Source organism: Vulpes lagopus, chromosome 8 (assembly GCF_018345385.1).
Source record: "Vulpes lagopus strain Blue_001 chromosome 8, ASM1834538v1, whole genome shotgun sequence".
NCBI classification, from domain to species: Eukaryota; Metazoa; Chordata; class Mammalia; order Carnivora; family Canidae; genus Vulpes; species Vulpes lagopus.
In genome coordinates, this window is record NC_054831.1 from 19,831,960 (window position 1) to 19,855,286 (window position 23,327).

The window sequence follows — 23,327 nt, forward strand, 5'->3', positions numbered from 1 at the left end:
CACTGTGACAGCTTTCATTTTTTTCTCATAGTTGGCATATCTGTATTTTAGCTCAAAGCTTCACAAGGAAAGCCTGCAGATCTGAAACCCAAGCTACTGTAGATGATAGCTCTCCTCGACTGAGACATTTCAGTTCAACACAAAAGCAATAACCAATTATATTCATGCAAGCATTATTTATGACCTGGCACTTTAAAGACAAGATTCCAAGAAGGAGAAGTAGGGACCCATTGAAACTGCTTGCATTTTTTAAAGCAGAAATAGTTTTTCACTTTTGGCAATTCTTTATTTTGCTTTGCGAAATCTTGAATTTTTGGTGAGGCCAGATCAATACACACAGACCAACTGGAGAGTGGTAGTGTAGTTTCCGTTCTGAATCATCCAATTAAATGGCAATTTTAGTTACATGAATAAAAAGTCTGTATCTCCCCTTGAAAAATACAAGACAGTTGTAAGAACAAAATCTACAACTCTGTTAGCAATCTGCTAAAAGTGCTCAAGAAAACTGATTGGCCTTTTCAAATTATTTTTTTCTTCTCATTATCTAAAAGTACTCCCATGTCCCTGCACTCTAATAACTTATAGAAAGCAGGAGATGAGTTGTAAAGAGCTCTTTCCTGCCTATATGAGGCCATGGTGGGAGTTACTCTTTAGGTGGGCACATCCGTTAATCTGTACAACCAGCTTTCCAATAGAGGAACTGCTCCTTTGGTATCAGAACGATATCATGCAGTATTGGAACTCTTACAACCCCTGGGGTATTTTTATGTCTCACTCTGAAATGTCTTTGACTGTTTGGGAACATCATACTTTCAGGTTTCTTTCCTTTTTTTTTTTTTTTTTTTTAATCTCTCCTTCTCAAAGCTATAACTGTATGATTTGGTTGAGTTACTTAAGTCAGAGAAATGACCAGCTTGGAGTCTACCCCTAGACAGTCTTTCTCAGCTCACACACAGGTGTCCCTATAAAGACCCAACATCTCCCATAGAAGGGTAAAGGAAAAAGAGAAGTCAAAATGAAAAATGTGTGGAATGACCACACGATCTGCTCTTTGAAACAGATGAGAATCCTAGTGTCTTTAGTCACTAGAGAATAATTACACTGGTTAGAAACCTCCCCATATGGATCAGAGTTCTTGCTTTGAAAACACACCAAATTCTATCATTTGTCAGACACATTTCCCCTCCATTTCAATGGGGGTCATGCACCTTCTAGTCAAACATGGAGCCTTTGGTAGTTTAATCTCAGTAAAGCCCTGATAGGCAGCATTTAGAATACACTCAAGGTGGAAGACTCTCCAATACCTACTCACAAACATGCATCCACCAAGCTAAATAAAACGGTCCAGAAAATTCCTGTTATTTTGCCAAGTATGGAAAAAAATTCTTTATGACATTTTACATCTGGAAATGGAATTAAATTCATGATGTGCTTTTCCCTTATAACTGTTCAGTTGCTATATATGTTATTTCAGCTTTCCCAAAGTGTAACTATTATGTGGGATTTTATTTTCCACCTGTGGTAGGAGGAAAGAGACATAGAGACCATTAAAGGGAAAAGAGAAAAGCAAGACAGACTTCTGGTTGTGGTGGGCAACCAAGTCTGGAGTCCATATCAGTGAGAAAAAAATACTCTGTTGGTGTTTTTATACACTGGCTAATTTTCACATTCAACAAGGGGACTCTGATGAAACAATTTTGTCTAAGCCTCATGAAGCCAACCCAGGCTAACAACAAACAACTGGCTACTGCGAATTGTTTCTCCCCACCACTTTATTCTTGGCACACGTCGTATTTTCAAACCAGATTTAAAGCCTAGATTCTTCTTCGTTACTGGACTCCAGGGTCTCCAAAATTACCTTTAAACACCTACCCCGCAAGTATGGATTTTGTCATCTTTTTTTTTTTTTGTAAGGAATTCCCAGAATTCTTAGCAATCACTGTTGTTTCATATTCCCTAAGGCTAAATTTTCTGTTCAGTTAAGGATCAAGTGCCAAATGAGAGAACATCAAGTTGATTGCTGTTGAGACAGATGTGGGGCATTGTGGGGCTGCTCACACCAAGGGATGGGGGGAATCATGGCATTAATGACATAACTCCTGAGAAGACACTTTTTTAAGTAAGAAGACAGCCCTATATTTCAATCAGTTAGAGGTATTTGTTGATACTGCCAGTGACATTCCCAGCAATACTCTACTGCTACATGCAATGGAGACTTACAGAAAAAAACATTGTCACTACTTTGAGGGCTTCCAGGTGGTTGATGAAGCATAACAAACACTGCACATAATCAGAAAAGATGGCCATATAGTAATGTATAATTAAGGTCTAAATTGTGTGGCCATTGTATACTCCAAGAGCCCAAAGGTGAGAAAAATTAATCTGAACTGAAGGCAGTGACCAACATTTTCATCAAGGAAATGAGATTTGAGATAGGCCTCAAAGAATTGAAAAAGTTTTGTTATACAACTTGAGCTTACTGAAATCATTATTCTGGCACTTAAAAAAAATCTAATTGGCATAAGTGCAGTAGCATGCTGAAGACTGTTTCCACTGGCATATTTTGCAAATTTGGCTTAGGATGGCCATCTATTAAGAGCCTTAAAAAAAAAAAAAAAACAGTTGACTGTACAAAAATCAAGTGGCAATTTTTTTTAAACCAGTCTTTCATGTCATCAGGGAGCCTGCTTTACAACTAAATTTCCCCCATCTCTAAGGTCATAGACACTTGCTACATCTACCCTCCCTTTTATTCCACTGAACCCATTGCTTTTCCCATCTAAAACATATGCCAAGTGGGATGGTTATAGCCAAGGGCAGTATTTTACTAGCAAACATTTTGAGAGCCACAGGGGAGCCTTAACATATTTGATGCAGTTCTTGACTTGGCTGGGCCATTCTCTTCCACCAAACTCTGCCCCCTCAGGGACCTCATGAATCACCTGTCGTCCACCAAAAACCAGGAGCACGTAGTCCCCATGAGCAGCTACAAAATCTATATATTCTTACTGCAAAACTATGAAAGCTTTGCTTTCCAGGGAGTTCTGCATCTGATTGTTCTGGAATGTGTTCAGAGGTAGATTTCAGAGCCCAAATCTGAGTCTCCTAAATGTTGAAGCATGTAAGCTTTGTTTCCACCTAACTGAAATCTGACATGCCCTTTCCCAAAAGTTATACAGGCAGCTACTTGCTATTTTACGTCTCCCTCTTTTCTTCCATGAATAACTCAAAACACATTCCCTACATGGGTTGGTTAAAGTTTTTATCATCCTGATTCTCGTCTGCATTTGAGATACCAAAAGACACGGAGTGGGGTAGCAGAAGGGTATCCTGTGAAACACAGAAAAGCTTGATGTAACCCACAGAAAGCCTTCCCCAAACTTTCTGGACTGCGGGAAATATCCTCAAACCCTCAGAAAGTTGGTTTTTTTTTTTTCTGACTCCGAATAGATAATTATTATTTCTCAGACTATCTGGTTTGTTTTACCACCAGATAATGGACTCACCTGTTGATTAGAGAGGCCATAAGTCAAGTGATTTTCATTATGAGCTTAAAAACTGCTGCTCGGTAGCACAACAATCTTCAAATGGCACATGAGATCACAGAGCAGCTGGAGTAGCTCTTGAATTGAAAGATTTGAACTGAAGAAACCTGCAGGCAGCTGGAGCTGTATTAAATTTTTACCATTTGGAGTTAATTTAAACTCTCGTTTCCCTCTTCAATGGGTGTGAGAGAAACATTCAACATTTTTTATTTAAGGAAAATAGATGGTGGTGCCATTAAAAAGTTTTATATAAGAACTGAGGGTTTAAGAAATCATAAGGGTTTGTTGGATGGATCTTGGCCCTGTTCCAAGACATGAGTAGCCCTGCCCTTTGCTCCGGCATCATTCAAAGAGACTAGTGGCTAACGCCCAGCTGTGTGGACTGGGTGTCTTTGTCATCCACGTTAATTTCCCCATTGTTCCTGTGCAGTGGCTGCATCCAGGCCCTCGTCCTCTCACATTATCCAGCTACCCCAGTGATGCCAGTTGGCGTTCACACAGCCTCACTTTCTTTCTTCATCCTGATAGAGATCTTTACGTCTTCTACTCCCTTTTCCCCACCACCGTGTATTGCTTTTCTCTTCCTCAGAGGTCCGACAGACCTGCTAGGGCACAACCCTTTCCCTCATCCCCTCCAAGTACCCCTCAAAATCCCCTTCTGGCAGGCCCATCCTGGGATTGTGTGAAGATCCTATAAACAAACAGAAATCAACTCAGTGCTGATATCCTTCCCAATCTGGCTCCCAAGATAACTTTTCTTTCATTACAAATGTATGCGTGTGCCCCTCTATATATCTTGACCTTTTATGTCTCAAGGCATCAGATGGGAAGACCTGTCTGGATATATTTCTCTGTCCTCTCCCTAGAATAAGTGTGATTACTTTGGTGGACCTAATCTAAAAATGGGAAAATTTAGGGGAGAACTGAGAACACAAGAGTAACTCAGAAAAGTTTAGCAAATGGCAGTAGGGATCTTTATCCTAACTACGTGAAAGCTGTAAGTTTGTAAATGAGGAGTTTATTTAAAATTATTCTAGGATTAGAGATGTGTCAAGGCACTAACTAACTAACTCCAGAATGACAATGGGCAAGTTGGTGCTACTCACACGATGGAAGATACCCCAGCCCTCTACAGTGATCATGCTTATGTAAAACAGAGTCCTCTTGAGGCAAGAGGAAATAACTGGCACCCAGGTCTTTAACATTCCCAATGTCAAATAAGTTAGTGGTCTGCAGACATGAGTGTCCTGTTATAGCTGATACTGTGGAAAACTTTGAAAGCTATTTGGAAGAGCATCCACATTTACTATTATTTTAATGGTAGGTCTCACTAAGATTTCACCAAGCCACCCATGACCAACACCACTGACTTTTGGCAGTCAGCATAAAGACAACTGGCTTCATGCTGGGCCCTGTACTTCCAGGCAGGTTCCTTGTAGACCACAGAGAAGCAGCATTAAAGCTATGTGAATCACTCATTTATCATGTTCTCATTATCTCCCCACTGGAAGGTAAGTCCCTCGAGGGCAATGAATTATATCTACTTTACTTGTTGATGTATCTCTAGCACCTAGGATAGTTCCTGGCACACAGAATTTCCACAACAATATAGGTTGGGTGAATGAAGAAATGAATGTGGGCATCTATGTTTTTACTGTGACTCGGAGCAGACCCAGTCAACCTATCTCTGAGGATGATTGGGCAGCATCTACCCTAATTGTTACCAACTTTGGTGTTTTAGACTATGAATGTGGGAAATGACAACATGTTTGACTTCTCCTTGTCTTGGCTTGCTTTTCTTCCAGATTTCCAACTGCCTTCTCTCTACCCATAGTGTAGAGAAATAAATGGGGTCCATTGTGTCTTAATAGGCCTGTCAACTTAAACGAGACATGAATTTCTTTCCTTTTTTTCACTGAGCTGTTATTCTGGGTGTTTCACCCAATTGTTCTGTCTCAAGAAGGGCAGAAATGATTTTCTGTATCTGTATGGCCCATGGATTTAGAAACTTTGGGGACCACAGAAATCTTTTCTTTTTTCCCTTTATTCCTTCACTTTTCTCCCTTCTCTCTTTTAAAAAAAAAGGAATCTAATAGCAATTTATTGAGCTCTGCACAGTGGCCAGGATTATGCTAGGCATCGGGGAGAAACACAAATGTTAAAAAAAAACCTATCAGTTACCCTCAAGCAGCACAGTCTCTTAGATGAACAATAATGGCAAGACAATGTGATTGGTGGTATAATAAAAGCATGTAGAGAATGGTATTATGGCACAGAAGAAGGAGCCAACAAGTCTGTCAGGAAGAGTCAGAAAATGCCTCACAAAGAAGGTGACATTCAGGCATTGAAACATGAGTAAGTCACAAGTCACAAATTGGGGAGGGGCGAAGGGTTCTCAGGCAGAGGGGCAAATGTGTGGAAAGTTCAAGTAATATTCCATGTAATAGAAATCAGTGAAGTGTGCCTAGTGAGTGGTAGGTATATGGAAACCCTAGAAAATGTGCATGGCAGGAGTACTGCTGGGACAAAGATACTAACCAGCCACACCTTTCAAAATCTGAGCTTTCATCTACAGATAGTAGGTAGTTATATTTTAAGCAGAGGAGCAACATGTTTTAAAAGATAACTTTGACTAAACAAGGAAGGAGAAGAATCAGAGACCTTATTGCAGTTAGATTTAGCAGATACTTAGGAGGAGGAAGTGACACCTCACCAATAAATGAGGGCATGGATCCAGAGAGTAAGTATTGAGTTCTGCTGTGAACAGGTGCTCATTAATAACCCAAGGAAAGATACCCAGGAAGAAGGTAGAGAGGGATTTCTGCAGTTCCAGAGAAAGGTGAGGCCTGAGGCTATGGATCCAGGCATCACCTGGGAAGAGATGGTATTTATAAGAAAGTGGGAAGATTATCAGGGAACTCCCAAGTGGACTGATCCCCTTTGTAAGGGTTATATTACATAGGGGATGCCCATTTGATAGATGACTTTCATTTCTTTAGGTCGGGGGACCATGGAATCCTAAGAGATGTTTCAAGAGGTTTGGGAACACCTGACATTCTAAGCAAAACTTGGTTTAACAGTAGCTTTTGTGGCAACAGAATCTATAGCTTTCATCAAATTCTCCAAAGGATCTGAGCCAAAAAAGGATTAAAACCTATTGTGTTTTGATAAACAGACATATGTATTTACATATGTCCGAGATACTTAGGACTTGAGCTGAATTAAGAGGTTTGTTTCAGGCTAGAAGAAAAATTAATATAATGATCATGTTCTCATTTGGTCATTTTGAGAAAAAGAATCCAAGTTCCATGACTGTTTTGGGGACAGGGCAAAGAAGAGAGGTAGGAGAGAAGAGGGAATTTAGTTGGATTCATGACTTGGTAAGAAAAATTTCATATTTCTATTCTATTCAGAATAGAAATAGAGCATGTCTCCACAAAAAAAATGCTTCAGATTAAATGTTTGATTGATCATATATAACAAACTGGAGGAATGAAGCAACTATCTGTATAGTATTACCTTTGTCATAAAAGTATTACCTTTGTCATTTTGAATAAGATATGTATTTCAGAAATTCCTAAGTTACCATTCCTTCAGATCACTCCTCCCGTCACTACAATATCTAGTTTGGTTTCCTATTTTGAACTTGCTCCAAGTCTCTCACTTGACCATCAGTGCACATAGTCAAGACTTTCTCCATAGTAGGCTTCTCCAGGTAAAGAGTATTCATTGAAGGTTATACTATTAATGGAATCTAAGCACAGTATAAAAATCATCAATTATTTTTACATCAAAGGATGCTATCATGAGAGTCAAGACATTAATAGAATAGGAAAAAACTGTTTGCAAATCACTTATCTGATAAGGGCCTGTATCCCAAATATATAAAAAACTCTTACAATTAAACAATAAAAAGACAAATAACCCAATCTAAATATGAATAAAGGATTAGAATAGATAGTTCTCCAAAGAAGATGTATAAATAAGTGGTCAATAAGAACGTGAAAAAATGTTCTCCACCATTAGTCATTAGAGAAAGACAAATCAAAACCACAGTGAGATACTACTCACAGGATGGCTAGAATTTAAAACAAAAACAAATTTAAAAAACCCAGAAAATAACAAGTGTTGGCAAAGATGAAGAATTGGAACCTTTGTACATTACTGATGGGAATATAAAATGATGCAGCCACTGTAGAAAACAGTTTGGCAGTTCCTCAAAAAGCTAAAGATAGAGTTAACATATGACTCAGAAATTCTACTCTTAGATATATACTCAAGAGAATTGAGAACATATGTTCACACACCAAAAAACTTGTACACAAATGTTCATAGAAGCATTATTTATAAAAGCTTAAAAGTAGAAACAACCCAAGTGTCCCTCAACTGACATATAGATAAATAAAATGTGGTACATTTTTACAGTGGAATATTACTCCACCCTAAAAAGGAATGAAGTAGTGACACAGTCTTCAATGTGGCTCAACCTTGAAAACATGATGCTAAGTGACAGAAACCAGATACAAAAGGCCACATTGTTGTATGAGTCCAATCAGATGAAATGTCCCAAATACAAAAATCCAGAGACAGAAAGTGGATTCGTGGTTGTCAGTTGGTGGGGAGAAAAGGGAATTGGGAGGTATGGGGTTTCATTTGGGGATGGTGAGCATGTTCTGGAATTGTAGAGTGGTGATGGTTGCACAACATTGTGAATATACTAAAGGTCACTGAACTGCACAATTTAAAATGGTTAAGATGATGAATGATATGTTATATGCATTTTACCCCGATAAAAAATATCAAAAAGATTTGCCAATAAATTTCAGCTCTAACCCCAAAATAAGACAATTAGAATCCACAAATTTAAAAAAAAAAGTCTCTTTCTTTGCAGACATCAAATATTTACACATTGGATGAGAATCTCCCATCATTTTAAGATTTATTCTACTCTGTTAGTAACATTTATTCTAATCCTGTTAAAAGCTCAGGCACATTGAAACCCTCACTTAGTAAACAACAGAAGAAGCATAGGAAAGATGATCATGCCTTTGCTTAGTGAGTACGTTTCCAAAATAAAATGACAAGATATTCTTTTAAAAGCCTCTTCAAATGTATATGAGTATTCTCAAGTTTAAAACTCTTTGGAAGTAATGCTGGAGAATAAGGGGATAGGAGTCCACACACTACCAACCTCTCTTCCTATCTCTGTTTCTTCGGGATGTGAAAGCCGAGCTTGGGTCATCAAGGTACTTTGGAATTCTTTTGAATCTTGAACCTTTTTTTTGCATTCAAGTTATTTCCATTTGCATTTGGAACACAGAACACCAGAAACTTCCACCTTGTACAGTCCCCAAGAAAGCTCATTCTATTTCTGTTTGTCTTCATATTATACAGCAGGGGGAAATCTGTGTGCCACAGAAGAGGGGTTTGACTTTTTTAAGGGAGGCTGGTGATCATGTTAGGTAACTCACAAAAAATGTCCCTGTGCCAGCAAGACCATTTGATGACCCCGACATGGTGCGGGGGGGCGGGGGGGAAGAAATGACAAGACTTTTTTTTTTTTTTTTTGCAAAGTGTGCACCCACCTCCCGTGTTAACTCCTGAAGGACTCTGTCCCTAAGCCCCGAGGCTCTCCGAGTGGCAGGCGGGAGCAGCCACGATACAGTGCAGGCCAGTGCAAAATGAACGTGGGCGACCCCTTGCCCACAAATTATTAAGAATTTCAAAAAGTTGACAGCAAGGCCATCCACTCAGCAGCTGTCCACGGTGCAAACTCGTGGTCTGGAGGAAGGGGTTTGATCAGATGGACCCTACCTGCGATGAGAGGTGAGTTACCGAACCCCCAGAACCTCACCATCCTCACCTAAAACAGGAGTCTAATAATCCCCATCCCTCCCGGTTGCTGCCAGACTTTTTTTTTTTTTTTTGTAAGTCTCAAGCTTGAATGCTATTGTTGAACATGTTTCCCATTTTTCTACGGGGAAGCGGGTGCTATGTATTTCGACGGGGTCTGGGAATGGCAGGAAAGCCTTTTGGCGGATTAACTATGGGTCCCTCAAAGATTAAGGAAGGGGCCAAGGGGGCCGGCACTTCCTCTCATCTCCAACCTGACACACTTTGCCTCTCTCTGTGTTTTTATTAGCTCGTATCCTCAGTACATCAGTGGCAAGGGTGATGAAACCGGTGGCAGATTTAACTGCCAGGCAGCTGGGTCACTGTCCCGTGGGTCTTGTTGTCATGCTGCGATCTTAAAGTGACCACGGCTGCTTGGGCTGCTGCTTTCCCGAAGACTCCGGGAGAGACCACTGAATAGTTAATCGGTGGCGAAGGAAGGGAAGAGGCTGTTGCTTGCAGAAAGCACAGAGAAGCTGCTTTGAAAAATCCCAAGGTGGCTGGATATCAAGAACACGGTTCCTGCTGTGGGCAGCTGTGTGTGCGAAGGGCAGCCCGAGGGCTTAAAATCAAATCTCCAGCATGGGTTGGTACCCTCCCCTGGGGCCACGGCAACAGAGGCGAGAAGCCTAAACACTACAAAATGCAGAAACTCTCAATGCTATGGGATGAGGGTTATCATTTAGAGTTATCTTTATTGTTAGCAGCATCGGTGAATAATGTGTTCTCAGGGAAAGAAAGAGAGAGAGGAAAGAAGGAAGGAAGGAAGGAAGGAAGGAAGGAAGGAAGGAAGGAAGGAAGGAAGGAGAAAAGAAAAAAGAAAAGAAAAAAGAAAGAAAAGAAAAGAAAAGAAAAGAAAAGAAAAGAAAAGAAAAGAAAAGAAAAGAAAAGAAAAGAAAAGAAAAAAGAAGAAAAAGAAAGTGCTAGAGAGAGAGAAACCAGGATGACTTGTTTCACAGGGAAGAACTGCAGGCCCCTTACCTGAAACCGTCTCATGTCCCTCGGGTTCCCTGCTGTTTTCAAACAATTCTGATTGCACTTGAGGAAGAATTTTAGAAAGAATCTGCGAAGAGAAAGCAATGTGTTACATTTTGGAGTAAACATTTTTTAGGAGAAAATAGATCTGCATTCTATTAGATTTGATTTGAAAGTGATTGTGTTTCAAGTCTGGGGAATTTCAGCCGGCCCTGCCTGGGAAAGAACACCCCTGACCCTGTGCAATTTGCAAATTTGGATGTTTGCAATCACACGCCTGCCTGCTCCACCACCATTGAGGATTGTGAAGCGGTTCACAAGCGGGGCTCTGGTTTGTAGAGCGGCCCCCCGAGTTGCAAGGACACTCTGTCTCCCAAAACTAAGGCTTCCCAAGCAGCAGTGACTCCTGCCGTGCAAAAATGTCTTGCTCCTGGGTAAAAAAATGGCATGACTTCACCCAGAATCGCAGGGTTTCTCACGCATGTGGCTTTCCGCTGGCCACACACACCTTCATGCTCACACACCTCACACGTATACCCTCGCACACAAAGGGCCCCTGATATTTTTAACCAATGTACATAAAATCAGAAAACAGTACGTTGCCATCCAGAGGCAGATCAGTCTGTGCAGGTTTACGTTGGGGTTTTTATGACTCGTAACAAGTGTGAATGTCCTCTCAGACCTTCCGTAGATTATCCAGAGAAGTACAGAAGCACCAAATAATGATCTGAGCTTATCATTCATCATAAGGCATATTTTTAAGCCAAGAGTCTCTGTGCAAAACTATCTGTGCAATTTTAAAATTGGGCATCTTTAATCAGAAAACTACATCAACCCAGAGAAATGGCAGAGGTGGCCTTTTTAGCCATTTACCTATTTAATGTTTGGGATTTTGTTTCAAAACACAGTAAGTTTTTCATTTATCTCACTTGCAGAGTCCTTTTCCTTAAAAAAAAAAAAAATCCAGCTTTTGCAGTGTTAAAGTCCCAGGTGAGCTAGGCCTATTTCCCTTTCTGTTACTATGACAACGAAATTTTACCGCAGTCCCAAAGTCCCTCCAGAACTCTCACATCCATGCCTTGAATTAGAACTTTAAAGGAAAAGATATACATTTTTTCCCCAGGATTTACCAACAAAAATAAGTAGAAATCAACAATGCTTCCAAAAATTCTATTTTAAAGCAACGGCTGGTGAGATGCTCTCATGGTGACCTTCTGTTTACTTTTTTTTTTTTAAGAATCACACAAAAGAATTAGAGAGCGCTCCAGCTAATTGTATTTAGCACTTAAAGGGGAAAAAAAAAAACCTGATGGAAAGATAAACAGTAAATGATAAAGGAGGGGAGAATAGGAACTACGTTCTTCAAGATGGTTTCTGTATTTGAGGCTCTTTTACTCTAGATTTGCTGAAAATATTTGGCCAAGTGCTCCCGACCCCTATTTATGAATAAGATGGGGTGTGAATTTGGAAATAACAGCTGAATTTGTTTTCTTTATGTTGTAACATCTGCTTTTAACTTCCCTCTTTTAATCTTTGCTGGGGTGGGAGGTTAGGCACAACCTGCGCCATGAAAGTATCAGGGTCTTTATCCGGAGGACAGGGCAGTGCAAATACTCCACCACACAGCTTTTTTTTTTTTTTCTTTTGCTCCACACTGCTTTCTGCAGTGTTCAAATTCACAACCTGCCTTTGCTTCCCAAAGTGCAGGGAAATGTCTGCCCGTAGGAATCAGAGGTTGATCAGAATGCAAACATTTTATTTTTGTAAGGGGAAACGTTCTTGCACTTGTACCTTCCCAGAAGACACAGCTACAGCCACTCACAATGCACGGAGATGCTCTCATGATATGCTTAAAACTTGCTTTTTTTCTCACTCTAGTCTCCTTCCAAACAGCAGCCCTCACTCCCACACTGCATTTATCCTCCAACGCCCCCGAGAGTGATTTATACCTTTTTCCCCTCCTATCACCAAATCAAGTGCTCTTTCCTACTCAGTCCTTGATCTGGGGAAAGTTTTGCTTTGACCGGTCTCCTTATAATGCACACCCTCTGTGTGCTATACTTTCCCTTACCTACCTGACCCTTCCTCTAAAACGTATCTGGTGAAAACATTAATGCTCGTGAAGGCATTATTATATGCCTGGTGTGGTAGGTGCAAAAGTGCAGAAGAAATAAATGTTTACGTGGAATCAAATTGATTTAGGGAAACAAGGGGCCTGCTGAAAGGGTCGATTCAGTTTCAATTAGGACCCTTATCAGTTCCTCGGGTGGGAAGTTTTGACTCCTTTGTTGGCCTGGGGACTGAGTTTGTAATTTGTAACCGGCCCCCTGAACACTGAGGATATATTTTTGAATGTATCTGTTATTCTGTCTTCTCCCCATTCACAAAGGGGAAGAGAGAGGTGGAGGTGAGAGGGATACATGAGGAGAGAGAGAAAAAAAAATTCTCTTACATTGTATAGGACTTCCTAAAAGAAGGTATGGCTGCTTCTAAATGGCTAGCTCCAGAAATCATATTTTATATGTGAGCCTAAACATTAATTGAAAGGAATTCGGGGGTTTACTGATATCTCCAATTTTTTCTCTTCCTTTTACTGCTGTCTTCCACCTCCCTACCACCCCCTCCACCCACCATGCTCAGGGGCTTGATACAGAACCCTTGACTAACTATACCATCCATTAACCACAGGGTGACTTGCAGGGAACAAATCCCTTGGGTCTGGATCCCTCCGAAGCCAGAGCTGTCTGGAAAATGTCAGTGCTCTGCACTCAGAAACGGGAAACCCAAATGAATTACAAGATTCAGACTAAACGTGCAGATTCTCATCAGGATGGAAGTTGTTATTTCCACTTTCCCCAAACAATGTCGACTACATAAATACTAGAACGGCTTAGCACAGTACACTTTGCAAGGTTTCTCATCTCATTCCTTAGGAGGGAACACCAACAACTAACAAGGATTATCCTTGTTCTCAAGATACAGGGGAATAGAGAGGTGGGATCCAAATGTGAACTCAACCCAGCACATTGCAACCTGGCTCCTAGGTCAGCTGAGGTGACGTAATGTACCAAATGGCATTTCTTCACCCCACAGATATTTATTACATGCTGACAGTATTCTAGTCTTGACCTGTTCCAACTATGTAACCAACTTAGCTCACTTCTCTGGGTCTCAGTCCGTTCAACTGGTTTTAACTAGCTTATGTCTAGGGTTCTTCCAATATTAATATTCTATGATGGCAAAGAAAAGTATGTAGAGTTGAGAGCCCTCCAGAAATGGCTACACTGATGGAAAAAAACCACTGAAGACAAAAAAGACCATGATTTACTATAGTCCGAGTGGGGTGTACATAGGGTTTTCTGAGAGATAGGTCAAACCCACTGATCTGAGGGGGGCGGGGAATAAGCAGAGACAGCTGGTTGGTGGACAGTGCGGCATCTTGAGTGATGCCTTGGTCTGAACAGGCAGTTCCCCCGGGCTTGGCAGGCAAACTGTTGAGTGACCATTATCTTAGGCTCCCTTCTACATGCTTCTGAGGCAGAATGTGGCTCAGGAACATCACTGATCAGAGCCATCTCTGTCCCCTCTCACCATCCTATGCTGGTCCAGTAGCTGAAAGGTACAGGGGTCACAGAGGGGAGGGAAAGAAAGTTTGCCAAGTGTCTACTCTGTGCCATGCCCTGAGCTAGGTGCTTCCCATACAGTGTGTCATTTTTTTTTTCTTACAACAGCTTTACTAATGAATTCTGATGAATCATCTCACAGCTAGGAAAACAAAGTCACCAAAAATTTTAAAAAGTTGACCAAGATCACACAGCTTGTAAGTGGCAGAAACAAGGATCTGAACCTGGGTCCTTCTCACAGCAAGTTCCATCTGGCAGTCTATGCTTCCTGAACCAATTAGATTGTGGCAATGGTTGCACAACTCTGTGAATATATTAAAAGCTATTTAACTGTACACTTTAAATAAGTGAACTCTATCATATGTAAATTATACCTCAATATAGCTGTTTTTAAAAAACTCAAAAAATGGTCCGAAAGAAAGAAAGAAAGAAAGAAAGAAAGAAAGAAAGAAAGAAAAGAGAAGAGGGAGAGGAGAGGAGAGGAGAGGAGAGGAGAGGAGAGGAGAGGAGAGGATAGGAGAGGAGAGGAGAGGAGAGGAGACGAGAGGAGAGGAGAGGAGAGGAGAGGAGACGAGAGGAGAGGAGAGGAGAGGAGAGAGATAGAGGATGGGAAGGAGAAAAAGAACAACATGAAGGATTCTGGTTTCTTGAAGAGTGAGTGGACCATAGCATCCCAAGAGGAAAACACTAGGTAAAAGGCAGTTGCATGGAAGTAAATGCCTATTAATGAAAATCCCTGCTGAATTCATTTATTTACCCATTTGATCAATCATAGTGTATATAGTTTGCTCCACAAAGGTTCTGGATGGCAAATAAGATGGACCAAATCTTTACCCTCATGGAGCACACAACCAAACTATTCAAAATATGCTTTTTCCAATTCTGAGAGGAATCTGGAGACCCCTGAATATGGGTTTAAGTTCTCAGGGGGCTTTTCAACAACCCAGAAATCTCTTTCTCTCTCAATCTCTGGGAACACTGTTCAAGAATAGAATGAGAGTTCCTAGGTGGGTCTAGACTTGTCCTGAGGCCATTCCAAACAGAAACCGAGATTCAAACTAGTTGGCACAAATAGGGTGCAAAGTCAAGGTCCAGAAGTGAAGGCAGTGGGGCAGGTGTGGGGTGGTTGTCTCTAAATCAAAGGAAGGGCAATTACTTAGTATTCATGCCAGATGCGAGAATTATAACCAATGATCTGACTAGTATAAAACCTAGCATAACTTTTGTCCAGATTTGTGATAGAGGTCATGCAATTCAACTCCCATTTGTGATCCAAGATCTAGTGTCTTCTTCTAAAAAATTGCAATACAAAACATGTTGAGAAAAGCACGAAACCTTCTTTCAACAAAAGGATTAGACAAGGATGTGTATCAAAAGAATGTGAATTTAGCACTAGTAATAGCTACCATTAGGCAGAACCTAACTCTATGCAAAATAATATGTAAGATACCTTTCACTTTGAAACTTATTCCCTTAAAAAATCTAATTCTGCCTATGCTGGGAATAATTTCTGCAATGCCATGGTCACATATTACACATCATGAAGATGAGAACACCCCCATACTCTCCGAAAGCCAAGGGCAGAGGGTACTATATCTGGTTCTCTCTCTCTGCCACAACGGCCGTATAAGCAGGCTGGCTCACTGAAGTCCAAGCCAAATAGCCTCACAAACTGTGTAGGTGTCTAAAGGCCTAAGTCCATTGATTTTGGAGGAAGACACATTTTATCTGGATTAACTACTAACCATCCTTTTCTGGAGTCCAATAAATTGAAATACAATTGGCTTACACTGTTGGTATGTGCTTCCTTTCCCTTAGAACACTCATACCATTTCTAAGAACTATCAAATGTAGGGATAGACTGGATCATAAAATCATATTTGAAAGAAATGAGCAGTTGTCTCTCCTCTCCCACAGCCTTGTCGAGCTTATGTCCTTTGGGGGACGAGGTAGAGTGAGGGGTCATGCTGGATGGACACACTCCTGGGGCAATTTTCTCATTCAGGGCAGCTAACATGGCAGCTCACTCTGTTTTATAAGGTAGGGAAACCTCTAAGTGCTGGGTTTCCACTTGAGACCAATAAAAAACAAAATGATGGTGTTTCAGGTTTAATCTAGGTCTTAACTGCGAGATCCTCTTTGAACCTTCCTACAACAGAAAGAGTATATTTTCCTCTCCCAAAAGCCTCCAACAGAATCCAAATCCAGGCGGCCAAAGTAAGGTGAAGGGCAGCAGAGGGCCCTATGCTTCACTGGAAGATAACATGCCCTATTGATTGGTTCAGGTGTCAGCCCAAGTAAGAAAGGGTCCTGAAGCTTCAAGGGCTTTGTGAAGACTCTCACCAAAGTCCACAAAAACTAAGAAACTCGGGAAGGTCAAACTCCCCATTGGCTCTTGCTACACCTTAAGAACTTTGACAATGGGGCATCTGAGAATGTTCCGTACTTGCAATCTGCTTGGTAAGATGAAGGCCAGAACAAAAGTTCAAGAAGATCCATGGAAAGGGGAGGTAAATTAAAAATCTTGACTGACTGGCTTCTTTAGGTTTCAATCAAATACTCATTTTTATAAGCTGATTTTCTATGTAATTCATTTATTTAAACAACCCCTTAAAATGTAAATATAAATACATGAACAGAGTAGGCACAGAATCTTTCATCTCCACAGACATTCCTATGGAAGAGGTTTATGACCACTAAAGCTAATTCACTTAGACTATTTCAATGAAAGGCCATCTCAGATCCAAAAAATGTAAGTTTACAGAAAATTTTGAAGCACTAAATTTTCTTACTTACAACTATACTCAATGTCTCTAACTTCCCATAGCTAAAAGACTAATTATGATGATGATTATAACAAAGAATCCACCTTCATCAACTTCATATTATGTGCCATGTGTGATTTCGTTTAATCCATCCACCTCTGAGAGTAGGAGGATCAACATCTCCATTCTACAGAGGAGTTAAACAAGACTCAGACAGGTCAGCTCACTTGTCCAAGGTCAAGCAGCTAATAAGTGCACGAGCTAGGAGGAGAACTCTGCTTTGTCTGACTCTTAGAAGAACATTGCTCTGGTGGGAACCCGGCCATGCTTCTTTTGAAGGAAAAGGTAGGACACACTGCCAAGCAGCTCTTTGTTTTGGGAACTACAACCTCATTGATCTACATGGGGGATTATGTTGCATTCTTCGTTTTACTCTCTGGAAATGAGAGTGAAATCATTCTTCATGTCACAAAACCAAACAAGCAAGCAAACAAAAATGTCTCTCATTCCTATCAGGACCTGCATTCTCTGGAAATCCGGTAGCTCTTTTGGAGTGTGCAGAGAAAGATAAGCAAGTCTATCAAGATTTTGGAAAACGGGATGTCTAAAGAACCCACCTGGTCCAAAGATGACAGGGCCCAAAGAGCCACTACAAAAAGAATGTACGAAATTGCCCTGAGTGGATGAGGAAGATTCCAAACCATTTGTCCATCATGACTACAGAGAAAAAAGGGCTGGAAGTCAACTGTGCAACCTAAGAAGTTGAATTAAGTCTTGGAAAACATTTTTTGAGAGTCAAGTCACCAAGCTAAATTTTGAAAGCCCTTACCCAAGGGACAGAGGAGACTCTCCTACATTGGATATTTTTAAATAGACCAGCAAGTTAATTTCTTTGGCAGCAGAAAATTTCAGTCTTTTATGTGGCAGCTCATTGGGGCGTCCCTTCCAAGTCATTTCCACATTATGCCAAGGCTTCTGCATTATTCTTATCATCACCATCATCATCATCATCATCATCATCATCATCGTCATTATTATTATTATTTGCTTGCTTAGTATTTATTGTAAAAATTAGGGACACTCAGTTTCTCCCTCCTATAACATGATTCTCTAGGCCAGTAGTGAGGAATAGTTACCCATGCAAAGTGTTTGGTTGAAGAGCTGGGACATTAGCTCCCTCACCTTTTGCTAGGCCTGCTTCTGCTCCCCTCCCCTGAACTGCCCCTTCTTCCCCACCACCTTTTAAATTGGCCCATTTTCCAAACAAAACTATACCAGAGGGAGTTGCCATAAATTCAAATATGATTCTCTCTGCATTGCTTATCTGTCCAACATTAAAGTTCTTTTTTTTTATTTTTAAGGAGAGATATTTTAAAAGGAAGAAAATGCCATTAAATCTATTATAGCAGATTGCAGGAAAAGAGGTACCGGAGAAGACAGTGAGTCAGGATCCTCATCACTGTCTTCAGTAAACTGTGACCAGGCAAAATCATTTGGTTCCTAACTGGCAGCAGGCCCCATCAAATCATATTCTATTCCGTGTTCACTCCAATTACAAGCTCCTGGAAGTGGCATTTCAGTGTGGCAACAGAGCCTTCGATCCCAAACATGCTGCCTCGGGAGTGGATCTGCTATATTCATTTAGGCATCAGGAGGGAGCGACTTCCCCCGCTGTGTAATTCTGACTCTGTATCAATAGACTTCATTTCATGATTTCTTTGGAAGTGAACGTCTCCCATAGCTCAAGTGGCAAACAATTGACTGGCAATTGTCACCGAGGTACATAAAAACAAGGAGCCACTTTGATTCTCCGCTTACTTCTGACCAATAACCCACATAGGTTCTGAGGACCTGGGGTTATATGTTAGGATTTTTTTTTTTTTTCTGTAGTCAGACATCTTCACTCTCCTGAATTCCATTACTTGGCAACATGAGGCTGGTAGGGAAAAAATCTCCAAGGAAAAGTCCTTGTTTTTGCACTCCGATGAGAATCTGACACCATTAATGAAAATAATAATTGAACTCTTTGGGCTTGAATTGGAATGAAACACAACACGAAGAGCATGTTTGTAATTCCAATTGTTCTGGTAAACCGTCTTTGGAGGGCTCTTTGCAATGTGCTCAGTCCCATCTTTTCCTTCTGTGTTTTTGTTTGTTTTGTTTTGCTTTTAACCCAAGTCCTCTCTTTGGCCCTATCCCTTCTTCTCCCTTCTGATCAAGAAAAGGAAAAGAGACAGAGGGAAACAGAGCGTGTTACCGACCGACTTCAGGGAGCATCTTTCCATGAGACTTCAGAATTGGAATACAAATCTATTTCCCTTTCTAATGCCACGACTACTCGGGTGAAGGAGAGAAATGAAGTTATTAGCCAGCCATCAGCTTAATGGGTCCTCACCGTCCTATTTCCTTAGCGCCCCTTCCCCCCTGTGCAGCCCCCCTCCCCCTCCCTGCGCTCTGCCCTCCCTGTGAAGCTCATCTATGCTAGGCTGAGCAGTGAACACCAATTACACCAAGAGCCCTTTGCTGCTGCCTGGTCCGCTGGTTTTACTGTTTTGCCAGATGGTTGAGGCCAATGTGTAAAACTCTCTACCCTACCATTAATTCATAACTTGGTAATAACTTTCCCACGGCTCCAGGAAATTGAAATGAAGTGCAAATGTGAATATTTGGAAAGGGAATCAAGGTTGGACAACTCTTTTATACCTGCCAGAGTAGATAACAGTCAGACAAAAAGGATCTCCTTTTTCACACAGGCCGGAATGTGATTTTCCCTGAAACCAAAGTGGACTGACACAAATACGCACTATCGGATAAAGTGGTGAGCGAAGTTCAGAGTTTGAGTCTCTCCCATCATTGCTTTGTCTCTGCAGTTTTTCGCTTTCTACTTATTGCACCTATGGGTCCACTCACTAATGACCTTGAGTTTGAGCGTCTATGTAATGTTATATTCTTATGACAGAGTCGTAGATTAGCAGATATGAGTGCATTCTCTTGCTAAGACAGGACACCATCCAATGTTTGTTAGCATCATTAAACTAAAACTGACTTTTCACCTGCTCCCATACCATATGCAGCTGCAAATTTTTAAATTAAACTATGAAGCCATGCATAAATTTACATATATTACAGACTAGCCTCTCCATTTAACATGCAAATGTACTCCAATGTTTCAGAACACCTTCTGTCGCTAATTAATTTGCTGAATTATAATTAGACTAATCCTGCATAATTAATAAGCACAGATTTTTTTTTAATTTGTAAGCAGCTTGAGGAGATCATTCACTTCCTTCTATAAACTGCTAAGTAAGTGTTAAAAAAAATCTGGAAAGAACATGTGTGAAAAGGTATGTTTGATGTCGCATACAAACTCAAACTAGCGTGGAAGATACAGAAGTCAGTATTGATAAAGGTACATATTTGAAGCCAACATTCAAACAATCAAAAAAAAATCACATTCAGAGGATGGGGACTAATTCTCCCTTTGTCTCCTTGTATATAATGTTTTATTCTTCGCCTTCTATCCGTCGGATCTTCCAAGATCACAGAGGCGGGAGAGGATTAAAGTAACCGTATGTTGTATTAGGAGAGATAATGATATTAACACTCCACTGTATATCAAAACACTCTGTGCATGCTGGGTGCTTATAAGCCCCTTTGATGGTATTTGGAATCATTTTCATTTTGGCTGCCAAAAACACCCGAGATCCATCTAGTGGAAACAATTAAGTTCCATTAGTACTGTATCCATTCGGTAATGATTACAATGAAGGGTCCCCTCTTTAATGCTGAAGAGTACAGTCTCAAAGAAACGTATGCATCTGCGCTCTTGAAAATGGGAAACTGTAGAGTCGTACAACCAAGCATGAAGCTCCATTTCGACTCCTAAAATAAACCAGAATCAGAAGGGTCAAGGTATGGGTAGACACCTTACTGGAAAATTTGAGGGACAGTAGGAATCTGGAAGGTCAAGGCAAGCTTAATACAGAGTCACGCGAATTGAGAATGAACCTAAAACAACAAAGTGGGAAATGCGTGTTCTGGCAGGGGGAAGTGATCAAACTTTCAAAGAGAGGAGAAATATAACTTTGGAGAAAGAGAGAGCTCCTTGGCCCTCCCACACAGCTAAATCACTAATAGCAGCCAAAAGATTGGTAAGCCAAAAGAACAGAGCTGCTTGAAATGTGCCTGGCTGTCTATCCCTGGAGTTTAGGTTTTTACAGTGACTCTACACACAACAGCAACTTCTTCTGAAGAACTGGGGGAAGCAATTTTCCCAAGTTCGTTACCATATACTTCCTCGTTACTAGTCAGCCAACTTTTTTTTTTTCTTTTGACAAAGCAAGGACATAAACTAGCTTAGGAGTTGAGATGAAAGTTTAGGAGTATATATGCTCAGAGGCCTGTGGCCACAGCCAGGAGCAGATGCCAGAGGGTCAAACCAAGGGGCAGCTTCTACCTCTGCCCCAAGGGGCATCTACCTTAGACTCCAGCTATGTCATGGGGTTATTACAGTGACTAACCAGACTGAGAAAAATATTTTGCAAGCACCTGGAAAAAGTGCAACAATTTTTCTGCGCTAAGCAATGTTATTACTTGGAAGGTTTGGAAACATAAGACATTTGGACAGTTTTTCTGAGCCAAACCGTAGCATTTGCCTTGGGTTCCACCTGAAGAGATTAACCAGTTTAGGAGGATTTTTATAAGCCTAAAAGAAAGGGAGCTTTCTGCGTCTTCCATAGTTATGCAGAAAGAACTTAATAACGACAGCTGGAATAATACTACTACGAAGAGGCTAAAATTATTTTCTTTCAAAAAATATGCAAATGGCCATGGAAATCCTTAATACTGTCTTCCCCTTTCAAGAAAAATCATTTTAATGTATTGTGTTGGACCCAGCACGCCACATCCTATATCTGCAGCTTAGAGACAGAAAGAGCCAGAAGGTCACCCAGTCAAGACCCACATATGGAGAGGCAAGTGATTTGCTTTCGGTTTGGGGGTTTTTGGATATTTTCTTCAGCTTTACCAGCCAATTTCAAAATATGTACCCATGGGAGAGAGCCGAGAGGAAGCAGTTGCGACCCATGTGGAGTTAGGTTTTGAGACATTCCTGACAAGTTATTAGGGAGAAAGAGAAACAACTTTGTGGCATTTAAACACTAAGGTGTAAAGCAATTAGTTAGCAAATCCACATCACTTTTGGCTAATGGGTTTTTCCCCTCACATACATTCCAGGAAATTTCTCTCATTTTATTTTTTAGCAGGAAGATTTTCCCCCATGAACATCATGTCCGGTTTATTCCTGTGATTCATTCTGTCTCCTTCCCTCTCCCTGCCCAGCTCCCAAATTCAGGATGGTATATTGTGCTTTTTAAAGGCTACATAAAAGTTGTCCGGGTGGGGGGCAGAGGATGAGTTGGGAAGAATGGGTGATGGAAGAAAAGAAGCCAAGATTATAATGACATCAAAGATCTACTTCATCTGAGTACTATGACGGCTTGCCTCCACTAGCCACGAAGGCTCACATTCACCGGTTAATGTAACCTTCATGCCAAAAAAGGGAAAAAGAAAGAAAGTGTAACCTGACAGGTAGCAGGTGGTACATATGGAATTATCATTGGCTATTAACACCAGGTCGGGTATCATATTAGCCACTTTCAGACTGCATTTGCCAAACCCACATAAAAATATAAAACCAGGTATTTCAATATTGTGTCACTCCCTTAGCAAAACAGATTTTCTTATATTACTCATAGTAGAGTCAGCCGGCTTTCATTAGAATTTTTTAAACTTTTTTTTTTTTCTTAAAGGAAGCACTAAACCTGAATGATATAAAAAAGAAACTGGGACAAAAATCAGGTCAAGAATTTGATACAAAAGGCATCCAGATAAAGCTAATAATATTCCAGAGTGTTGTCAGTAGAGCGGAATACAACGACATTAGCCTAATCTCAGCCCAACCCCTATATCTACACGAGGTTCCAGGAATCAGGCATTCTGTCTAATTGGGTTTTTTTTTTTTTTTTTTTTTGGTTTTTAGGGCTTTGTTTTTTTTTTTCATTCAAACTTTGCTGATTCTACAGCCTCTATTTACTTTATGGGTATCACTACCTTTCTGGAAATTTTGAAATCTTAGTGCCAAAAATGGAATCTTTCTTTTAAATGCCATTAAGAGGGGCAGCCTGGGTGGCTTGGTAGTTTAGCGCTGACTTCAGCCCAGGGTGTGATCCTGGAGACCCGGGATCGAGTCCCGTATCGGGCTCCCTGCATGGAGTCTGCTTCTCCCTCTGCCTGTGTCTCTGCCTCTCTCTTTGTGTCTCTCATGAATAAATAAATAAAATCTTTTTAAAAAATGCCATTAAGAGATTTTTATCTGTTATACTTTTCTTCATTCTCTAAAATACCACTGCATTTTGTACTAAATATGATTTTCTCACAAAGGCCACTAACTATTGGTTCTCACTTCACCCATGAGTACATAACTAGAATCTCCTCCTTTTTTTTAGAGGGGGAGGGGCAGAGGGAGA

At 40.7% G+C, this 23,327-nt stretch overlaps 1 protein-coding gene across 3 annotated transcripts in view; it reads right to left on the minus strand.

The window, feature by feature from the left end:
- EBF2 (EBF transcription factor 2) overlaps window positions 1-23,327 on the minus strand; it is a 192,420-nt gene that overhangs the window by 47,181 nt on the left and 121,912 nt on the right. For all 3 annotated transcript variants that reach the window (XM_041767594.1, XM_041767595.1, XM_041767596.1), the window contains exon 7: window positions 10,419-10,500. In XM_041767594.1, the coding sequence (XP_041623528.1) occupies window positions 10,419-10,500 (82 nt within the window). The remainder of the gene's footprint in view (window positions 1-10,418; window positions 10,501-23,327) is intronic.